This window comes from Miniopterus natalensis, chromosome 13, assembly GCF_054644295.1.
Source record: "Miniopterus natalensis isolate mMinNat1 chromosome 13, mMinNat1.hap1, whole genome shotgun sequence".
Lineage (NCBI taxonomy): Eukaryota > Metazoa > Chordata > Mammalia > Chiroptera > Miniopteridae > Miniopterus > Miniopterus natalensis.
The window spans coordinates 45,193,318-45,217,219 of NC_142093.1; the positions used below are offsets into that span (position 1 = coordinate 45,193,318).

The 23,902-nt window shown below is 38.1% G+C and overlaps 1 protein-coding gene across 1 annotated transcript in view; it reads left to right on the top strand.

The window, feature by feature from the left end:
- The window catches only part of CTNNA2 (catenin alpha 2), a 976,906-nt gene that overhangs the window by 167,684 nt on the left and 785,320 nt on the right, over positions 1 to 23,902 (top strand). The window contains exon 3 of the mRNA XM_087823861.1: positions 21,068 to 21,263. Coding sequence (XP_087679987.1) covers positions 21,068 to 21,263 — 196 coding nt within the window. The remainder of the gene's footprint in view (positions 1 to 21,067; positions 21,264 to 23,902) is intronic.

The following is a 23,902-nucleotide window of genomic DNA, read 5'->3' on the forward strand; positions in this document are numbered from 1 at the left end:
GCGATAATAGGACAGGTATAGAAATTATTGGAGACTTCTTGGCCTGAGGTGGTAATATACTACCTGACATTGTACAAAATGGTCTTTTTCTTTCTCAAACTGAGTGGAGATTGGGAGAAAGTCCTTGATATTCTCGACCTGTTATAGTTTTAAATGTTCAGTCTGGGGATTTCCATTTCAGTCAGGCAGCTAGAGTGAAATAACACTGAAAAGTAAAATGAATCCTACTTCCTTCACTGGTTTTTATACCTTAGAACAGGGCCTTTAATTGCCATATAGGCCAATGAAGTGCCATCTATGTCTTAAATCAAGAGGGTTTTGACCCCAGGAAAGGTGGCAGCTCTTATATTTGAACCTGACACAGGATGAGTCAAAATAATTAAAGGGATTTTATCTAAGGATAAAGAATTTAACAAAAAATAAGTTATAATATCATCGGCTATAGGTTATTTACAAAAGAGGAAATGATTACTTATTTAATAACTATGTAAAGAATATTGAATATGTAAGAATTATCATACCAGCGACTAGAGGGCAATGGGAAAGTCACTTTTCTGAGCTTCACTTTTTCTGTCAATAAAATGGGGATAAGATGTATGTGTTTTAGTGTAACTATAGGGACTAGGGTAGTATATTACAGATAATTGGCACTCCAAAAAAAATGGCAACTGTGCCTGTTTGAGAACCTCCCCAGTCTTTGAAATATTTAAGTCACTATGCAGACTGATCTAATAAACATGAACTATAGTCAGTAAAAAATAACAATGAACAGTAATAAACCTAGGCTGAGGAGTTTGCATTTTTTTCTGTAGGTAGTGGGGATCATTGAAGGTTTTTGAGCCAGTGTAACTACTGCACTGTGCTGAAGCTCAGCAGCCTTGGGAATAGCTTCTAGGGGGGCAGAGACAAGAGTGGGGAAGACAACTTAGAAGACAGTTGCAGTGATTGCAGTATTTCTGGCCAGAAGTGCTGATGGAGACTTGGGGCAGGATGGAGGGGATGGTTGTGAAGTTGGACTAAAGGAAGGAAAGATGGAAGAGATACTTAGGTCCTGAAGTTAAAGGTGTTGTGGCCAATTTTGCAGGGCGAAGTGGGTGAATGGGAGGGTAATAAAGACATTAATAGGAACGGAAAAACAGCAGGTCAGGAGTGGGCATTTAGGTCAAAGGAGAAAACGGAATGAATTCTGATTTGGACATATCAGACGTGAAGCTCAGTAATGGCACCCGCTGGCTGCTATCACGGAACTGGTCATTTTGCCCAGGGTAAAGCTTTATCAGGAAAGAATTCCTATAGTTGTCTCTTGTGAATTCAGAAAACCTGTTCACAGGAAGTGAGATTATGATTTTTTTGTTTTTGTTTTTGTTTTTTAATCCTTACTGGAGAACATTTTCTCCATCGATTTCTAGAGAGAGAGAAAGAGAGAGACATTCATGTGAGAGAGACACATAGATTAGATTGGTTGCCTGGACCGGGGTGGGGAACCTGCAACTAAGGTATGTGCCCTTGATTGGGAATCAAACCCAGGACCCTTCGGTCTGAGGGCTGGCTCTCTAACCATGAGCCAAAAAGGTCAGGGCGAGATTCTGTTTTTTGACTCACTCTGCAGAGTAGGTGGGAAGACAGTAGGCACTCTGATTGCCTTTGAGCCTGACAGCTTCTGCTCGATACTTTTGAGAAGTTATTCAAAAGATCCTTCTAACGCATTTCTTCAGAGCAACTGATGACACCTCACAGTTGTCTTACCCAAACAAAATACAACCTGTCCTAATGGTGCTATTATCCGTATTATTACAGCTATTGTTTATCTTGCTTATTTGTTATAATACTATATTTTTAATGTGCTTGCCCTGAGTTGCTGACTTCCATTCTGAGAAAATGCCCCAAACCTACTTTGAGAACCTACCTAGGGACAAAAGTGAAGGACAGATCTCATTTGTGGGAAACAACATTATATTTGTTAGTCATGAGAGACAAAATGTGAATGGACGTGTTTGTCAGTGGAGTATGTTTTGAGTGGTAGGAGGCACATTAAACCTAGCGAGAACAGTTAGTGTAAACATTCTATTTTTACTCTCTCAATTCCTATTAATAAGAGATGCCGCAGAGGAGTTTGCACTGCTTGTAAATTAATTTCAGCTACAAGCTTTCAAATATGACAACCCTGTCTAAGAGAAGACAATGCTCATGTCAGTGCTTGTTTGTGTCGTGTGTCTGTGTGTTGTGTGCCCGTGTGAGTCCGTCTGTGAGTATACACATATTCTCACTTACTAATTCGAGATCCTCTGTTTTTCAGGGAAAAGTCTAGGGAGACTTAAAACCCCACATCAGTGGTTTTTATTGTTTTTTGGATTCCTTTTCAGCTTGAGTTATTGCTTATCCACGGTCTTTATAGGCTGAATGTACCTTGAGGCATTTTCAGCAAAGGAATAATTTTTCCATCAAACATAGTCACATCCAATGCTTCTAGCTGAATGGGAGGAGTAAAAAAAAAGATTTTGGATGATTAGTAAAATGCTCTGATTTTCTCCCATTTGTTTTAAAAGCTAGGCATAATTTCTTAAACAGTGTTAAGCAAAATTACACTGTCAGGATGCTTGCTTTGGACTGTTTATGGGTATAAGGTGGAGTGATACCTCCAGTGTAGTCTTGCCTATGTTTGAAATGGAAAAATCTACAGTGGTCTCTCAGTGATGTTATCTGATTTATTCTTTATTCCTGTGCCTAGTGCGCAATGAGAATAGACTGAAGATAAAGTAGTTCAGAGACTGTTGTTGACACTGCATTTAACTGCGTGTGTTGCCTCCTCGCTCCGCCTGCTATTACTTTTCTCCGATTCCAGATGTGCTTCAGGAGGAAAGTGTATCAGGTCCCTGTGCTATCATCTGATTAATAGCCCTGGAGCTGGAGCTGCCCTCATTTCTCTCTCTCTTTCTCCCTCACCTTATTTTCGGAAGTAAAAGGAAGGCGGAGTTGAGATAAAAAACAAAAGACATGCCCTTCATAACTTTTCCTAATACCAGCACATTGTAGTCTTTTCTGTGTCATCTTTTCTTCATACTTTTCTATAAATAAGAGGTTAAATGAGTACATACAGAAAAGGCAGAAAAGACATGAGACCCTGACTCACCAGAAAACCTTAGCTTGGGAGTTAAGAACTGGGGTTAGGAAACGTTTTCTGTAAAAGAGCCAGAAAGTATTTTTGGTGTGGGCCACCTGGTCCCTGTTGCAGCTATTCAACTCTGCTCTTACAGTGAAAAGTCAGCCTGAGGCAATATGTAAACAGTGGGTGTGTTTATGTTCCCATAAACGTTATGGAAAATTAAATTTGAACTTTATATATTTTTATGTAGCATGAATCATCATTCTTTAAAATTCTTAACTGTATCATTCCTAGCTTGAAGGTCATAGGAAGCAGTGGGAGGCCAGATCTGGCTCATGAGCAGTATTCTGCCAACCCTAGGATAAAAAGAAGACTGCTGTTCTTGAGGCATTGATATCAATGACAGTAACTACCATTTATTGAGCACTTACTATATGCAAGACATTGTGCCACCTACTTTAGATGTCATCTGACTTCATCCCTAAGGCAGTTCTACGTTTAACATAATTTGCTCAGTCCTTAGAACTAATTTAGACTCAGGGAAGTCAGGAAACTTTCCCCAGATCATACTTTTGGGAAGTCAAGTCTTGTGTTCATCTCTTACTAGGCATTGCAACCCCGGGAACCACCCTTTATTTCTTTGGATTTCCATCTCCTCATCTGTAAAATCTAAGTTTCATTCTTACTCTCACTGCCATGCTGTTGGTGTGAGCCTCATGTAGTTCTGAACATTCTAAAGAGCTGTGCAACTTTAGAAAATTATTAGATTGTTGGACTAATGTACTTAGTAAGTTGTTTTTTCCTCTAGCTTTGGAATCCTACCTTCATTAGCAGTATTATAAAATTGGGAGAAAAACTATTCCTATAAACTCATACAGCAGTTTGTCAACAGATGGAAGAATGCTGTTTAAGTTGATGATACAGTTGATAAAGGGAGCAGCAGTAGAGGAGAGACAACAGAGACTGGAACAGGTCAGGGAAGAATTTCCTAGTCAAGGGAGATGGGAGCTAGTTTTTTTTTTTTTATAAAACATATCTTTATTGATTTCAGAGAGAGGAGAGGAGGGGGAGAGAGAGATAGAAACATCAATGATGAGAAAGTCGTTGATCAGCTGCCTGGCCTGCAACCCGGGCATGTGCCCTGACCGGGAATCGAACCCCAATCTCCTGGATCCTAGGTCGATGCTCAACCGCTGAGCCACGCCCGGCTGGGCAGGAGCTAGTTTTTAATGAAAAACACCTGCTGGACTTGGCCAAGGGGTACTTATATATATTCAAGAATTATAGCTCGGCCAGAGTGGCTCAGTTGCTTGAGCTTCCTCGTGTGCACCAAAAGGTTGCTGGTTCGATACCCAGCCAGGGCACATGCCTGGGTTGTGGGTTTGATCTCATTTGGGGCATGTATGGATGCAACCAATTGATGTTTCTCTTTCACATCAATGTTTCTATTCTCTCTCTCTCTCTCTCTCTCTCTCTCTCTCTCTCTCTCTCTCTCTGTCTCCCCCCCTTTCTCTCTCTGCATGTCCTCGAGTGAGGATTAAAAAAATAATGAAAAAAATTATAAATAATTAATGCAAAGTTCTAGCATTTACATATGTAATTGAATTATTAATTCAATATATGCTTTTGAAATTTAAAAGAATTTGTGAAAGAAATCTCATAGATAATGTCTAAGAAATCATAAATTATGTATACACCAAAAACTCATTTTGCCATAATTTCCACAAAAGAGAACTATGTTGATTCTAGACACACAGATGGATAAGATTAATTAAAATGCCTAGCAATATTTAACAACAGATTTTTAAGCAGAAGGTATGGGAGTCCTTAGAAAACAAAAGACTGTCATTCTGCCAAGGTTTTTTTTTTTTAAAAAAAGAAAAAATCATTTTAGGGCAAAATTATTTCTCTTTTTTTAAAATTGGATTTTTAAAACATTGAATTGCACAAGTTATTACACCCCTTTGAATAATTCATTCATTCTATAAGTATTTGTTAATTACCTTCTCAGTTCTGGGAGCTGTTCTGATTTCTTGGAATATATTGATAAGCAAAATTGACCAAGATCCCTGCCCTTGTAGGTCTTACATCACTATGATAGTGGATCCCTGGGATCTCAAGTCTGCCAGGGACTCCCCATTGCCTTTGTTGCTAGTCACTGCGTGGGACACAGTATCCTTAATAGGACATCGCACATGGCACCATTACGAAAGTGAATGGAGAGGCAGATAATATTTCCACTTCTGGTTCTGTTCATTTGGATTTTTTGCCATCACCATGGACAGACTTATTAGGTTTCACAGAAGCGCTGGCTTAACTAAAGATAATTAGTGTATAAGATAGAAAAAAAAACACCTTTAAAAATGTATACTAAAAAATGTATACTAAATATGACTGCTATCTAGGTTGACCTGAAAAGCATCCAAGGAAAAATCTTTCACTGATTTCCCTACTCAGTGCCCTTAGTCCCCTGCCCCAACCCTCCAGGAGGACCAGTGCTTACTTTGATGGCCTATGTATGACCAAAAAACCCTGCCCCTTCCTCTGGCTGATACTTGGAGTTTCTTGAGCAGAATGAGGGCTGGATTTGACCCTGCTTGACCCTCCATCAGGCACCCTTATGTTGTTCTGCTCCACTCTAGATTGCAGACTTGCCCCTTCCTCCAGCAGTGCAAATAGTGCTCCAGAATTCCCCAGGACACTCTACAGGAACATTTGGCCACACAGACTTAGGAAGCTCTCCAGGGCGCTTTGAGAGAACTGCTGCGCAACAGTGTGAATACGGGTAACACTGTTGTATGTGAACTCACATGGTTAAGATGGTCGATTTTAGGCTCTGTGCTCTTCACCACAGTTTTAAAATTGAGCCTGTCAAATGTGGTCCATCCTCACTAGAGAATTGCAGGCCCTCTGTTTATTCTCCCAGTTGTCTTGCTGATATCAATTGTATTAGACATGTGCTGACTTCTCAGTGACAAAATATGATTATTATAGATAGTGCTGGCTCAACCTGTAAGGGAAAAGCGAAATGTTTCTAACTGTCCCCTTTTCCATCACTGTGCAGGCAAGTGTGCATTTCATACACCTCTCAATACCCGACCATTCACCCAGCTGAACGTTAAAGCCACCGCTGTTAGGGGTCTAATTACATGCCTGGCCATTCATTATCACCTTTCACAGCATCTGTGCAGGGAAACGGGGTAAGGTGGAGAGAGAGCTTTCATTATTCCAGTCCTGGAAGCGTGGTATGCCATTCATGACAATTAACCTGGCTGAATTCTCTACTAGTTAGTCCACTTTGGGAACGTGACTTTAAGCTATTTTTATATAAATTAAAATGGATGTTGATCAATTTGCATGCATACTTAGGATGGCAAGGGTTTAGGGAAAGGTCTTACAAAGTACAGAAGAGGAGTTGAGGAACAAGGGTTATTTAGCCTGAAGAAAGAAGGGAAAGGGGACTCCTGCTAGCAAATGCACGTATGTGAAGGACTGTCCTTGGAAAGCATGTCTTCCTTTACATGGCAGATCTGGGACCACTGAATAGAAACATACACATGATATAACAATATCGTTGTGAATTCCAGGAGAAACACTTTTTAAGACATGAAAGTCATTTCTGTTTATGTATGCGTACTGCAGAGGGGAAGGGAGAGTTACACAAGAGACTGCTGTTTTGGTATAAGTACTATTTAAAATTTTTAACTATATAAATATCTTATTTTGATGAAAGTAAACATTAACTGGGGGAGGGAAAAATCTATAGGCTACTTTGGGAATAAGTGAGCGTCCTGATTGAGATAGATTTGAGCTTAGGTTTCCATCCAACTCTTTCAGTTCTATTATTCTTCCTTCAACTTTTGTCATTGTGAAGAGATAACAGAAGATGTGCCGCTTCTCTTGGCACTGTCTTCTCCAGCAAACTCATGGCACCATGACCTCTCTGTGGGGGTTCCTAAGAGGAGTGTAGTTCAGGCTGCATGATGAAGGCATGGCTGCACCAGGCAAAGAAGAATGCAGCAGTGGCCAACAGAAGCTACTGGAAGGATTACCAGGCGAATGGCAGCTTGACCAAATCATTTCTAAGATTCCATGGTCTGGGATGTATAAACATAAGTAGTTTTTATTCTTTAATGTGTATTTATAGGTATGACTGGACTGATACCAGGACTGAAATGACCACTGTGGGTCATATGGTAGAAGAAAATGTCAAGGTGACCTCAAGGTCATGGTAAAAGTGAGAGTTGGTGAGTTGGTTGAAGAGCCAGAAATTCATGGCAAAGGCAGGTATGTAGGGTTAGCAGTCCAGGAGGTGGGACCAATGTCAGAGGTGGAACATAGAAGTGGTGGCAAAGCCTAGAGAGTAAATATTGTTTCAGGGACCTAACCTAGAACCTACCCTCCATTCTAGAATACATGTACTGGTTGACCTGAGTCAGAAGATATGTGTTATCTGGAAGAGACCAAAGTCCTCAAGGTTGGAGTGGGATCTGAGTACATCTGTGAAGTCTAAGGTGGATGTATGTATCCCTCTTAGGTGCCTTAGCTGTCCCAGGACTGAGGTCATCGGGAATCTTTTGAGGGCTATTTGGCTTCAGAACTTCTGTGTAATTGCTTGGGTCAGGTTTGATGCTTGGGGAATAATTTTGTCCACAAAAAAAGAAAATAGAAGATAGCAGATCTTTATCTAAAAAAATAAAATAAAGATATTATAGTAATAGTACTCCCTTGTAGATAACTACATGTTCTGGTTTATCCTCTGACACAGTTTTTATTGCTTCTCAGATGAAGTTCACAAGTGCATTTATTGAGGTATCTAACCCAGTTTCATGATTGAAGAGTTATCTTCTTTTTTAATAATAAAACCCAATAGAGATTAGAGGAATCTCTATTTAGTATGCTGTGGGTATATGGGAGACTTACAATATGCCTACCATAAAATTTGACACTACTAATAAATTAATTATCAATGAAATTGGTTTATTAATTTTGAAAATTTCAAATTTCCTGAGTCAGGTAGCTAAAAGGGATAAAAAAGGGTCAGTCTTTACTCTTTTCTGCTTTGGAATTCTTGCTGCCTTTCTCCATTAGTTTGATATAAAAGGAGAACACATGTAATTCAGGCTGTGTCTTAAAGATAAAGCCTCCCAGAATGCATTGTACCTAAAAGGTAGACTTCATTTCTACAGCAGACATGCCTCTTTCCCCTTGGAAATTACTTCTGTTGCCTTCTGTGTTGGTTTATAAAAAACATATAAGGAAATGCTTACACATCTGAAGAGTAGCTATGGCGGTTGTGCTTAAATGATTATACCAATGCATCACAAAGGTTTTTAATGGTGCTTTCAAAGGGAAAGCTAGTGAATGGGCAACATATTTTTAGAGCAACATTCCCCCCCATGTCTTTTAACAGAGAAGGAAAGGCCAGATAGAACAGCATATCTACATCTACTTTATAATGAGAAAATGACCTATAAACTAATATGGGATTTAAGAGACAAAATATAAATATAACCTCCCAATTGTCTAGAAAAATATGATTTACACCACACCATGCTTTTAGTTGGGGCCAAGGTCTCAATCATGAAGCTCAGTTCCTGGATTTTTCAGTCTGGTACTTTCTCCATTCTGTGTCCAGAGACTTCTTTGCATGTGAGTTTCAGATCACATGCCCCATCCGCTTCACCTTATTGCTTCATGAATTGTTTGTGAGTAGGAATGGTATTATCTATTCACAAACCCATGTACTTATTTTCTAAATATTAAATCTACTTAATTTTCTTTAAACACCCATTGTGAGCCGTGCTCTCTGTGAGGTCCTGGGCATGTAATGATGACCAACATAAGCTCTGCCCCATCACCAATGAGAAGACATGTAGTGTTTTATGTCCTTTACGTAAGAAGTACATTTCATTAATCTTATTCCCTATGTTAATATTGTTAAAGTAATGTGAAAAAAATAAACTAAACATGGCAGTTTAGAAAAATATGTAGGACTTCAGACCACATAGTATTATGTTTTGAGTTTGTGACTATGGGTCTAAAAAATTCCTTGGCTATAAAAAGTGAGTCAGTTTTAAATCGTCTAAATTAGGCAATCAGTTGTGTTGCTTGTCCACATTTACAAAGAGCACAGGGAAACTGGAAGGGGCTCCATGTAATTAAACACCTGCCTAAGACTTCCTGGCTCAGCAGAGCCCTGGCATCTCAAAATCACCAGCACATTGCTAAAAATATAATCTTTTTTGAAATATAAATATTTAATTTTCAAAACTGTTTATCCTCCACGTGGTGTGAAAAAATGAGTACATATGAATTATGCATTGCTAATAACAAAAAATTAAACTTCACAATTAAGCTCATTTAATGGTACCACACAGGTGTACTCAGTTTAGAAGTTCATAAAAACATTATAGAAAATAAGGTGCAAATCTAAAGATGATTATGAAGAATTTCATGAAATACTAGGGTGAAATACTGGAGTGGTTCCCCAGTGATCATCAGAGCTCCCCATAAGCCCCAGAACAGCTTCAGATGAGCCACCTAATTTCTTTTGAAAGATCCCAAAAAGATTTCTGATATTCCTTTGTTAACTTGTCCAGATTCTGACATTAGAAAATTCATTGTAAAATTAATGCTCGCCCATGTACTGAGTCTACTTCAGTGAAACAGAGAATAAATTTCAGATATTTATATACAAAACTTACCATCCTGAACCATAAGTCAAGAACTTAATTTTATTAGCATATATACAGAATGTAAGAGTTTGAAGTAACTGGGATCATTTTTAATTGAGGACTGAAAAAAAATGAGGCGCAATGAGATTAATTGACCTCAATATTACATAGTTACAAGTGACTGGTGTGGGGCTCAAGTTCAAGTATTCTGACCTCATGTCCAGACTCTTTCCACTAGGGGTTGTGTGTTCATTGTTATTTTTGGAGCATCTCATTTGTTAGAGCTAAGTGCCTTAAATAAGCTGTCATATTTAAAACTCACAACATCCCTATGAGGTATCTGTAATTACCCACAGTTTTCAAAAAATAGGAAACTGAATCTAAGATTCAGTAATTTCTTACCCAGAGAAGGAATAGCAGGTCCCCAAGCTTGTATTCTTTCCATTACCCCATGCCGCCACCTCTTACTGACATTTCCCTCAGCAATATAGCTTCAGTAGTGAACATCTAGGCCCCTTTCTGCAATTTCAAAAATGCTAATGCAGTTTATAAAGAGAAATGATATCCTGTATTAGAAAATGAGCTGCTTTCTTTTCTGTGACTTGTCCAAAGAAAGGCTCACAAGAAGAATCTTGACAAGATAATTAAACCTGCTAATTTCCCCCTGTATTTCATTAACATTCCTAGAACCTGGAAGCCTTGGGAAAGCGATGCTTCAGGAATGCAGCTAGGCGAAACGGCAGTGCCTGACGTGGAAGGTGGCATTCTGTCCAGCAAGAGATGGCCCCTCAGTGAAATGTCAGCATTTCTCCACATCATTGGCATTTTACCAGCAGGTTGTAGTTCAGTGGGAGACTAGTAATGTTCACTTACACATCAAAATCAGAAAATGTCAGTAGATGATGTAATTACTTCTTTGAAAAAATCCTCAGGAATGTTTTACAAAGGGCTATGTCACGCGTGCCGTAATGAAATTGTGTAGCCACATCCACTTTCTAGCTAGAAAATAGAGCTGCTTTTGATTCTAGAAATTTGTACCGTATGTAAAATGAGGCTAATATGTGTTGAATGGTATCATAAGGGAATAAGCTGGCAGTGTCAGACTAATTAAAACCTGAATTTTTCTTTCACAGTAGGCTTTATGGCCTCTGGCAGGCAGACTCCTCCATGCCTCAGTGTCCTTGTCTGAGTAATAGGGGGATCCTTTCATTTCCTCATTTCCACGTACACGTGCTATGTGTGTGACCAGCACAAACTGGGCACGTTTAGAGAACACTTGCCGTTTAGTATTTGATTAAAGAAAGGACAAGGTGGCATTATGCATCATGATTTGTTTCCACTCTTGAGTAACAACTGATCGACAACAGAAAAGATGATAGTTTGGTAGGATTATTTCGCTTAGGATTTGGAAGAAATAGTTTTTAAATAAGCTAGTGAGGAAACAGTTTTTTCCTAGACTCAGTAGGTTTTGGGTTAGATGCATCCCCCTGTGGCTTGCAAGTATTATTTTCTTGTTGTGAGACTGCTGGTTCTGTTCCCAGATGTGCTGATGGCTTATATATATTGTTTTCATTTTAGTATTAATCCCAGTTATTATATTTATGAGTTTACCACAAATCTAAAGCTCCATATCAGCACTTCCAAAAGGTGGCTGGAAATTTTCATTTAAAATGTATCATAGTCACCAAGATCTGGAATTTGACACAGTAGTGTCAAAATAGGTGTCATATGGCAAAACCATAAAAGTCAAGGTAGCATGGTAGGAATTCTAGCCTCTGGGTTCTATTCTGTGCATGTGCGTGTGCGTGTGCGTGTGCGTGTGTGTGTGTGTGAGTGTGAGTGCACACACATGCACACAGAGGAGGGTGATGCATTTAATGGTTATTACAAAAAGTTTGAGAAGATGAACCGATCATTTTTATTTCACAAGATGAGAAATTTCTTTAAATTCATTTAAGCTGTCAGGTAAGAGTGAAGAAATGAATAGGATGCGCTCTTGTCTCTGAACAGCCAGATCCTTTGAGTCTCCTCTGTGTTTTTTTTGTTTTTTGTTTTTTTGTCAATGGAACATAGACATGATTTATGCTAAAATCTCTTGGTCTGCATTAGAATTTGGGGTTTTGGTTTTCTTAGGTTACTGCAAGTTCTCTTTGTTTTGGCATCTGCTACTTTGAAAGTTGCTTCTACTCAGTATACTTGATAGTAACAAATATTAACTTCAGTGAATAAAATAATAGAGCATGGTGCTGACGCAATCGAATCGCCTGTGTGGTGACGATGATTTCATTGATGCTCTTAGACTTGCTTATTAGAAGTGCCTTTGGGAACCTGTCATCTCTCTGGTCATCTCCAATGTTTGCTGAATGTGGTTGACCTGTTTCTGAACAACATTTTCTGATTCCTCAAACTGACTGATATGTTTTGCTGTATCCAGTACCCAGGTGATTGATTCTCTCCAAACACCCATATTCAGGTTTCAGTGACAATGGACCTGTAGTAGCTTGTGTCTAACCACCAGACCTGCCTGTGCTGGAGTGTTATGTGTTCAGTTATACCTTGGGTTTTACTAATCATTTTGGCCAAAAGAAAGGGGGAAAGGGATGCTTGTCTCTCTCTGTGCGTGTGTTTGGGTATTTGATTTATTTTTCTAAATAAGCATGCGTTCCTGAACTAATTTATTACATACACTATATAATATATATAGTTTGTGGGGAAAAAGGAGACTTAGGCATTATTTTGGGGAATGTAAATTGGTGTAGCCACTGTGGAAAACAGTATGGAGGTTCCTCAAAATAATTAAAAAATAGATCTACCACTGGGTATTTATGCAAAGGAAATTAAAACATTAATTTGAAAAGATATCTGCACCCCCATGCTTATTTTAGCATTACTTCTAATAGCCAAGACATGGAAAATACTTAAGTGTTCATGTACAGATGAATGGATGAAGAAAAGTGAGATTTTATATATATATGCACACATATGTATATACTATAAAAATGTGAGATGATATATGTATATTTATTCCACCAGAAAAATGAATGAAATATTGCTACAACATGGTTGGACCTTGAGGGTATTATGCTAAGTGAAATGTCATACAGAGAAAGATAAATACCATGTGATCTTACTTATCTGTGGAGTCTTTTAAAAACATGAACTCATAAATATGGACAACAGATTGGTAGTTGCCAGAGGTGGGGGATGGTGATGGTCAAAATGGGTGAAGGTGATCCATCTGTACAGGCTTCCAGTTATAAATTAAATAACTTATGCAGATGTAATGTACATGTTTCCTATAGTTAATAATACTACTGTATTGTGTATTTTTGAAAGTTTCTTAGAGAGTAAACCTTGAAAACTCTCATCAAAAAAAAGTGTAACTGTGCATAATGATGGACTTGACTTATTGTGATGATCATTTTTCAATATATTCATATATCAAATAATTATGTTGTCTTCCTGAAACAAGTATGATGTATGTCATAGCTCAGTAAAAATACATGAATATAGTCATTTAAAAATAGTGATATAAACTTAAAAAATATTTTATTTATTCACTATAACTAATATAGTAATGTAGTTAGTATTAGCTATTGTAACAGATAAACCTCAGAATCTCAGTTTTAACATAATAGAAGTTTTCTTCTGATTATGTAATATCAGAAAGAGTCTTTCTGAAAAATACATCACTCACTTCCGAGGTAAATTTAGGAACTTCAGCTTCTTCTAGCTCGTGGCTTTACTATCTTCGATATCTGGCTTTCAAATTTGTTAGTTTGGGGGCAAAACCATGGAGGAGAGTTTTAATGGACCAGGTTGAGAAGATCGCACATCACTGATGCTCACATTCTATTGCCTAGAATTCAGTCAATTGATCCACCTTTGTCTTGTGACCAGAGGAAAAAGCAGTGGGTTTGATAGCACCATGAAGTCTTCTCCATTAACAATAATAAAAAAACTTACTTTTCATTAAAAATAAATAAATATAAAACTAACGTGGCTGAATTTTCTGTATGCTTAACTTCTTAAAAGTTTTGTGAATCATAGTTGGCTTAGGTCATCATTAGCTAACATCTCAAGGAAACTGGGATTAGAGTCATTGTTAGTAATAATGGATGTAAATACATATTTCAACTTCTCAGCAGTGATTAGATTTTTTTTTTTTTTAAGCCTCAACGTGTAGCTGACAAAGAGCTTGTGTTAAGAGTAGGAGGAGAGTCAGCTTTGCATTTTCTTGCAGTTCACTGTGCTTGTATTTTTACTATCTTCAAGCTACAATTTCTTTGCAGGAGTCTTTTTAAGCTCCTGGTCCATTTTGTTAGTATTTGTATGTGTGTGTGTGTGTTTGAAAATTAGTTAATCCTTAAATCTACATAACCAGATCTACATTAAAGCATAAGGCCACCACTGCCAACTTCTTGGATTTGTGCCCCTCCTTCCCTCTAGATATCCCATTTCTCATGTGTGGCTCAAGACTATCTGATGTAGGGTTGGGGTGATGGTGTCAGGGCAAGTAAGCCTGCATATGAAACATTAGTCTGGCTTAATTTATTCTTTTGTATTTTTAGACCAAATTCATTATAGATTCCTGGTATATTTCCTGCATTCCACCGACTGTCCATTCCCTGTAGAGTGTGTTTACCCTGTATTGGAATCCACTAACTTTAAAGAAGAAAAATATGAAAGCAAGTGCCCCTGTTGAAGAGGGCAATCCAGAGACTTAAGGAATCGGGGGGGATAGAAGTTTTGGACAACTGAATCCTTTAGTTCACATAATGTTGATTCAAATATATTTTTTATTGTGGTTTCAAACTTGTTGGAACAGCTTAGTTTTATTTGTTTCATTTCATTTTAACTTTAGTAAATACGGGGGAGTGAGTCATGAATGTAGTTTAGTCATTTTTTAATTTTCAGGCACGTTCTAAACAGCATGGGGTTTCCTCCAATGGGCACTGATAGTTAAAATATTTAGGATTTTAAAAACAGAAACACCTTCATACCCACTTAAAAATCCCTGATTCTAAGCAATTGCTCCTTCAGTGAATGTCTGGCATTGCTCCAGTGTCTTAATGTTGAGCTTCAGTTTTCACTGCTGAGAGTGTACACATTGAAAGTGTGTAGATTCTGGGAAAACGTAGCTTGTTAGTAGACCCTGTAAACAAGTTTGTTTCTTGTGACTGTTTGATTTACCATGCTTTATCAAATCTAAAATGCCATAAGTTATAAGATGTATATTTATATTTACATGATTGCTAAGTTTAATTCAACTGTTATACTCAGTTCTGCCTTGTAAAAATAACAAAATGTTCCTATCAATATTACACTGTGATGTGAGTATAGGTTTATTGTTTTTGATATAGCCCTAGGAAAAAAGTTGGCACCAAATTCCCCTTAAAAACAGTTCTAAAGCTTAAAAAAAATACGGATGGTAATTTTTCAATGCAGCTTAGAGGTTGAGAACAGGACACTAAGAGTCAGTGAATCTCTGCCAGTGGACAGAACTAGAGAGTTCTTCCTCTCATTGGGCTGATAGTGAGGGTGTTAGATTCTTCAATTGCTCCTGGAATAAACAACTTGCCTTTGATTTTTTTATTTTATTTTTTCAAATATTCACCTCACTAAGCTCTCACATTTTTTAGGCTACACAGTAATCAAAGCCCTGACTTATGTTAGCTGAGTGATTATGACAAATACTTCAGAACGATGCCAACAGTAGAATTCACAAAGACTTACTACTCACACCTGCAAAGTTCACGAATCTACCAAAACAAGGCCCATTTCTGTTTTCAGCTCTTGGATCTCTTTCGTTGGTATTCTGGAGATTAAATAATTTCTTGGTTCACAGCATTTTCATCTGTATGCTCTCACCTTTCTAAATTCCTTGCAATTGCCTAATAGAGGAGATGGCCTTCCAATCAAGAGTCAGATGATCAATTCATCAACAAGTTCTTTTTGAGGACTCATGATATGTCATGGCATCTAAAATAAGAGGAAGAGTTTACTTGTTAGAAGTGATTTCTCTGTATCTTTCTTTTGCTTCAACTGAACTGCTGTTTCTGAAAATAAAATCTGTAATCTATATATATATATATATATCCATCTCATAATTTCAGGTGATGAATACAAAATGCCCTAGTCCAGACCTGCCTGAACAGAAGCATTGTAAATTCTGGAAATTTGCCTTCTAACAGGCACTAGGTGATTCTTAGGCATAATAAAGTCTGATAATTTTTCTAGAATTCAGAGCTTCTCAGATATTAATGTACATACACATTGTCTAGGGATCTTGTTAAAATGCAGATTCTTTTTTAGTAGGTCTGGAGTGGGCCTGAGATCCTACATATCTAACAAGCCCCAGGTGACAATGATGTCTCCAGAACTCACTTTCAATTGACTGCCTTATGGGCGAGGTTTAGCCAAATGATACCATTGCTGGCTCTGGGCTGATGTGACAGAGTTGCCAAGACTAAATGCCCCTGTGCCCTCGCTACTTATTGTTTTTGAAAAAGAAGTAGTCTATGTCTATTGAGATCCTGGAAGCAGAGAACTGTTCAAGTAGAAGGGTCATGGTCAGATAAATTTTCTTATGACAAGACACATTGCAAGAAAAATAAAAAAATGAAATTGTATTGGGCACTGTCTTACTGCTGTTGTACAGAAATGACATTAAATGATGAACAGTCTACACCAGCCTGTGTCTCACAGTTTTATATTCAGATCACACCATCAATATATCTGAAAGCAAGGTGCCCATCTTCTGGCTATTGCTGAGGTTTTTCATTGGCTAGGGTTCATAGAGCCCATCATTATAAACCTCTGGTCCTAGGTCCCTTGACCACTTACACTCTTATCTATGAGCTCTATGATTTCTTTTTTGATGAGAGTCAGAGACATTGAGGAAATATTTGAATTGGAGGTAAAGTCAAGTGTCCTGCTAAGCTGAGGTTGAAGGGCCTACAGAGAGAGGGATGTTCAAGACTAAAAGATCAGTTGCCATAACTAATGAAACAGAGTTCGGGGGGATGTGATCAGAAGATTAGCTAAAGGGTAGTGATAACAGCATGCCTTTCCTGGCATAGCAGGGAGGAAGATAAAATTGGGTACGGAGCAAAGTAAGTGTGAAGGTAGATAATGCCCTTTTGAAGCTTCAGGAGTTTGGAGAAGGAAAAGATTGTTGCTAAGAGAATGAGCCAGGAGATATTTCTAGGAGGAAGTATAATTGAGTCAGTGGCACTAATGTGGCAAAGTGGTGTGATAAGATGAAACTAATTTGATATTGGCAACTTATTAAGTACCTTAGTGAGATATCAGTTTAATGGGGCTCTGCTACAGGAGGTGTGGGGGTAAAAGCAAAATTGAGTGGGCTGAGAAATGAATGGAAAGAAAATGGACACTTTAATATATGCTTCTCTCTAAAAAAGTGGCAGTGATTACTAACATCTAAACCCCTTAGCTTGCCTTTCAAAGGCTTCCAAAGTTTTGTTCCATCACATCTATCTGACCTTACTTCCTATATCTTTCATATAAGCCTTTTTCTCAAGGAGGACTGGTCTCCTTCCTGGCTTGGAAAATATCGTCCATTTCGACATGTCAATATTTATGCTATTACTCCTTTTATCTTTGCTAGAACTTCTTGCTTTTTTCCCTGCTGCACAAAAGATGTGCTCCAAAATTGTTAGAGGGGAAAGGAGAGTGTGTGTATCTTGAATGACTCTTGCCTTGGGTGAAAGTTGGTGTGGGGAGTAGAAAGAGAGCCTGCTTGTGGTAGGAGGAGGCACAGATATCCAGCCAGGGATTTCACAGAATAGCGATCCTTTAAAAGACTGCTAACAGATTGTACTAAACACTTAAAAGTCTGTAAATAGCATCTACCCAAGACCTAGTGTCTCTCTGGATATCTAACCTTACGAAAAGACACCTCTTGCCTCCAGAGGTCCTTGGTATGTCTCTTTATTATTTAAATCATCTTCTATGCTCTTCCTTAAAATTTTTTATCATGTTCTCCATACCACATTATATATTTTGTGTTATTGTTTTCTCTGATAATATCAACTGATTGTTGTGAATATGATGTGGACAACCAGATTTTTCATTGGTTACTGCTGTTCTATTAAATTTTTATTGTTTACTATTTAGCTACCTTGCTCTTTACTCTAATAGTGGTTCTAATAGTTTGACTTTTAATTCTTTTATATTTACTTGCTAAAATCATAATCATATTCTCCATAATAAATGACATCATTTAGTGCCTGCCTTTATAATATTTATCATTTCTTTTTGTTATCTACAGTAGTCCCCCTTTCTTTACGGGGGATATATTCCAAGACCCCCAATGGATGCCTGAAATTGTGGATAGTACCAAACCCTATATATACTATGTTTTTTTCCTATGCATACATGCCTATGGTAAAGTTTAATTTATAAATTAGCCACAATAAGAGATGAACACCAATAGATATAATACAATAGAACAATTATAAGAATATACTGTAATAAAAGTTATGTGAATGTTCACTAAGTCTAATAAAGATTACTTGAACACAAGCACTGTGATATCATTGATCTGAGAAACCCAGAGGGCTACTCAGTGACCAGAGGGTGGGAAGCATATATAGTGTGGATACACTGGACAGAAGGGTGATTCACATCCATGCAGGACAGAACAGGAGAGCTGAGATTCCATCATGCTACTCAAAAAGACATGCAGTTTAAAATTTATGAATTGTTTATTCCTGTAATTTCTCATTTAATATTTTTGGACTTGTTGACTATGGATAACTGAAACCATGGAAAGCAAAACCTTGGATGGGGGAGGGAGGGCTGCTGCACTTTGTTGACTTGGTCTTCTAATAAAACACTGACTAGTAATGGGCAGGGTTGACAGTTGTTTCTTTATCCTAAAGTGATTAAGACATGAACATATAGGGAACCCCATCATTCCCACCCCATTTTATGCTTCCTATTCTTCCACCCATGAGTAAGTGACAGCTCTTGCTAAAAGAAGATTGAATTGATTTGCTTCATTGAAAGTAATCACATTTTTCTTAGGAACTGCCTGGTGATGCTTTATGTTTATTGTTTACCCCATATAACTGACACTTTACACTGAATTGCTAGTATAAGCATTACCTACACAGTGCTTAGTGCAGTAATGTAACGTGAGGTAACAGAAGAATTGAAATCTGTTCGCCTTTATAAAAATGAACCCTTGGTAGAGTCATTTAGCTATTTTGGTAGATTTGCTATCAACTTCGACACCCCAAGTTGTCAATATGCCAAAAGTTAACAGCTCCCTCCCCCTCTGATTAATTTTTCCAATTTGAGAAGACTGAACAGTTAGATCACAGAACTTCTCAGAATTATGAATAAAATGAGAATAAATCAGATATCAGTGAGATGGGAATATTTCCCTCTAATAAAGAGCCTCGCCTAAAAAGAGATCTAATGCACAGGAGGAGGAATGTAGAGAGCGGTTGTATATTTTAACTACGGAATGTGGTACTGGTGCTAAACGTCGCTACACAGCAATCATATCACAGTATATAAACATACCGAATTAACACATTGGACATCTTAAATTTGTACAATGTCACGTCACAATATTCAATAAAAAATAAAAATATATTAAGATTTTTGAGCTGTTTGCTGTGTTTACTTAGAGGATTTATGATTCCAGGTGTTGGCATTTTGGGGTAGTTGAGAACACTCGTGCACCCCAAAAAGTAACCTTTGTGACAGGAAGACTTCCGATGGTTGCCTCTCTGTGGGTGGAACTGAAAAGTCTGTAATGTGTTACTGACTGACTGCCTACACATTTTACAGCTAACTACCACTATTTGACAATCTTATTCTCAGTGATTTTACGTTTCTTTTTGTGTGTGTAGCATTTGTACTTGAATGTCCTTATAGAGTCCTTGAATTCACTGCATCTAATTAGCAATCAAAAGAAAGCTGACTGTGATGACTCCCAACACTGTATCAAGCGCTTCTTAAGTATAGGTTCCACCTGTATTTATCATCTTAGTTCACATTTATTCGATATGTTTCCTCTTCTGGTGTGCTCTCATGCCCTATAAATTGACTGGACAGTAATTGGGACTTTGACTGATAATCACTTGGCTTGCTCTCAGACTTAGAGTAACAACAGAGATGACAGCATTTGGAACTTTTCTATGGACTAGCTTTCTTGATAGCCTCCAATAAAATCTGGCTACTAAGCGGGACAAATGTCAATGAAAATAAACCACAGTGCCCACTTGCTTATAGAGCTGATAGAAAAATTCAGGGGCAGCAATGACTAGCAACAGGATATGGAACCATTGCATTAATTTTCCTCCCAAACTTCTCGCTGGGAGAAAATAAAGGTCCAGAATTCTATAGGAAATAGCAAGGTGTTTAGAAGATATTAAAAGCTTTGTTAGCTAATTAAATAGCTCTAGATACAGTACTAAAAGAAGTTTGGCAGTTGAGACGTGTCTCCAAATTATGATACGTAGAAGAGGAGAGAAAATGCCGATCTGATTTCAATTCTGAAAATTTTACTGGCTAACCAAATGTTGAGAGCTGAATCATTCAGTCCCCTCCGGTTAAATTTATCATTTTGTTTTTAAAAGATGAGATTGGACAGATCTCAGAAGGGAGGGGGTGTGGGAGGGACTGCAAGAGATTAGCCAAATTTTATATATATATATATATGTATAGCCCATGGACACAGACAACAATGTGGTGAAGGTTGGGGGGGCAGGGGCTGGGTGGAGAGGGCCTAAGGAGGGGAAAATGGGAGACATCTATAATAGTGTCAACAATAAAACCTTTAAAAAAAAAATCATTGAAGTCCTTGGAAGGTGACATATAAATACTGGATATTGAGGGCCTAGTGTTCATTAGCTGCTCATTCACTTCTGCCCTGCCTTTTGGCCTAGGACTAGGTATTGGTTCTCCCAACTCAGTGCTCAGAGGCAATTTCACATTTTGTTTAATTTTCTTTCCTTCCTGAAGCTGGCTACTACAACAAACACTGTATTTGTCAATCTGTGAAAACACACCTCCAGGGCGCTGGAAACTTTGAGCTACTCTCTACTTACGCGCATACTTTCACTTTTCTGCCTGAAATGACTTTATTTACGTGTTAATCCATATAATTCCACACTTTCCCTCAGTTGAGGCTATGGGATATGCATTCACGACCTAATAAACAGAGGATATTTAAAAATTATGAGATGACAATAGGTTATTTCGGGACAGTTTTGCAGAGTTGTTTGACAGTTTTTCTTTTGTATTTCAGGTGACGACCCTTGTTAACACCAGCAACAAAGGCCCATCTGGTAAAAAGAAAGGCAGGTCAAAGAAAGCCCACGTCCTGGCTGCGTCTGTAGAGCAGGCCACTCAGAACTTCCTGGAAAAGGGGGAGCAGATCGCTAAGGAGAGTCAGGATCTCAAAGAAGAATTGATCGCTGCTGTGGAAGATGTGCGCAAACAAGGTAGACGGCGTAATATTGCTCAAGAGGCATGTGTACGAGTGTGTCAACAATGGGTTTTTCTCTAGAATCAATGCATGTTTGCTCAAAGGAGTCATCTTATTTTTTCCCCTCTATCTGCACTTGTCTTGGTTAATATTTACTAGAATTAGGCCCAGAGACAAATAGAGGTGTTTCTGCGCTGTGGCCATGAGCACAGCTACACTCTGAGGCTGCTGTTGCTTCAGAGTCTTCAAGTTGTTTTCTCATGTGACAGCTCAGCCTTCAGGGGAAGAAAGATGAGAAGACCTCATGCTGATAAGAGACAACAAACGCTAGGATTTTAAGGATTAAGGGAGGGGGAAAAAAAAAGACATGTAATCAATTACTGCTGCTTTGTACGGTTAATAAATTAGCTGTCTGGTTATCAGTGGATTGTATAGCTAACTAGTTAGCTATAATGCTATGTGTTCACCATATTTTAAAATTTTTGTGATGAAATATACACAAAATAAACTTCACCATTTACTATTTTTAAGTGTACACTTCAGTAGTGTAAAGTATATTCACATTGTTGAGTAGCCAATCTCCAGAACTTTTTCATCTTGTAGAACTGAAACTCTGTCCCTGTTAAACAAAACTCCACGTTGCCCTCTCCCCCAGCCCCTGGCAACCACCGGTCCCTAGGCTACTTTCTCAAAGCATTTGTCTATTGGGCATCTTTAGTGGAAAATTCTAAGGCATCATGATATCAAAACAGAAATCACCTCCCTAGGCTGGCCTCCCTCCTGCATTTTTTTATCTGGGCAAATGCCACACATATGTATCCAGTTGCACACTGTAGATCTTGGTATCTTTCTTGTCATTTTTCTCTCCTTCCAAATATTATGTTATAAAGTCCCATAGATTTTAATTCCTAAACATCTCTTAAGTGGATCAGTTTCTGTTTCAGTTATTTAAAAGAACCGTGTTTTAGATGCCTCAGGGCCTTTACACATGCTGTTTCCTTTCACAGAGTTTAGGATGACTCAGTCTGCATATCCCAGCTCAAAGTACACCTTCCCAGGGAAACCCTTCCTGACATGGCTCTGTTCATTGTCACTTCCCACAGGATAGATTAATATTTGTGGGCTGACTTGACTGATAATGTTCTTCCTTGCCAAAGTATAAATTAATAAAGATAGATACCATAACATGTATCTTTTGCTGATCAATGATTTGCAATTCCTACTACTCATAGAAATTCAATAAATATTTGTTGAATGAATGAAGGTATAGATGAATGAAAGCTCTTTTTCCTTCCTTCTTATAAACCTAGCAGTTTTAAAATTCACAACTGGATATTTTGTCCCTGGAAATACCAACTCTCCTTCCACACCAGCAACCCTTATGCACGTGGCTGCCCTATTTCCCCTAAAAGTTAATTTTGTTTACATTACACTAATGTAAATGTTAATTTTAGTTGACATGTTAAATTTTACATAATTTATCCAGTGTGGATGAAGTAAATTTGTGTATATGTTTCGGCAATGATTAAACATACGTGAAGGATAATGGAGTATGCATTTCTGGTTTAAACTACCTGATAACCTGATTTTTAAATTAAAGAGATCAGAATGAAATGACATTGATAATTGAGAGATGGATAGAGAAGCCCTGAATTGGTGAGAAGTTTCACATTCAAGGACAGTTATAAATATGGTAAGATGTTGGGAAGGGACCAGATTGGGAAAAGTTTAGGAACCAGGCTATGTGTAGATAACAAGATAAAAAGAAAACAGGAGGGGGGGAGGGAGGGAGGGAGGGAGGGGGGGGAGGAAGGAAGGAAGGAAGTTAGCAGGTTGGTTTCTATCCATTTAAGTGCTTTTTAGAAAGATTAATTTGACAATGTCATTGAAAGTTGGGTGTTACTATAATACTGCGGAGAAAAATTCAGAACAAAAAACTTTGAGGGTCTAGGATTAGGGTAGTGGCAATGGGGACAGAAATAAGAAACTAGATGTTGCAGGCACTGAAATAAAGAATAGAAGATTTGCCACTTGTTGAAGGGAAGAGACGGGTCAACATTTATTGTAAGTTTTTGGCCATGGACAGCTTAATCTGGGCATCTTAAGAGGTGGCAGGGGTGGGAAGAGAGGGCCGATTTTATCTAAAACATTGATAAATGAGGGGAACTGCCTAGCAGATGGCTAGAGCTATGGGAATAGAACTTTGGGGAAACAGAGAAACTTGGAAGTCTCTGCAGTTGATAAATGAAGCTTTCAGAGCTTTCTTTGAATACTTGCCAGTAAAGAGATAGAGAAGAACAGAGCGATGTAGGTTTAGTTTTTGGAAGAAAGGCCAAAAAAGATGAGAAGGTGGAATAGAAATAAATTAGGGAAGGCATACTCTGAAATGTGACCAGAGAGCCAAGAGTACCAAGCCCTGAAATTCAAGGGAGTATGTTGTAAAGGAGGCATTGATCAATCTAGACTGTAGAATGTGTTGTAATTATGTCAAAATCTCCTGAGAGCATGGAAAATGAGTAATGAGAAAGTGCCCTGGATTTGCCTAGGAAGGTGTCATTAATTATATTTTAAAAGTACATTTGCAGGAAGCTGCATCAACAGTAGCTAGATAGAAAGAAGGTAGATGCTGAAAGAAAACAGAGTAGATGGTGAAGT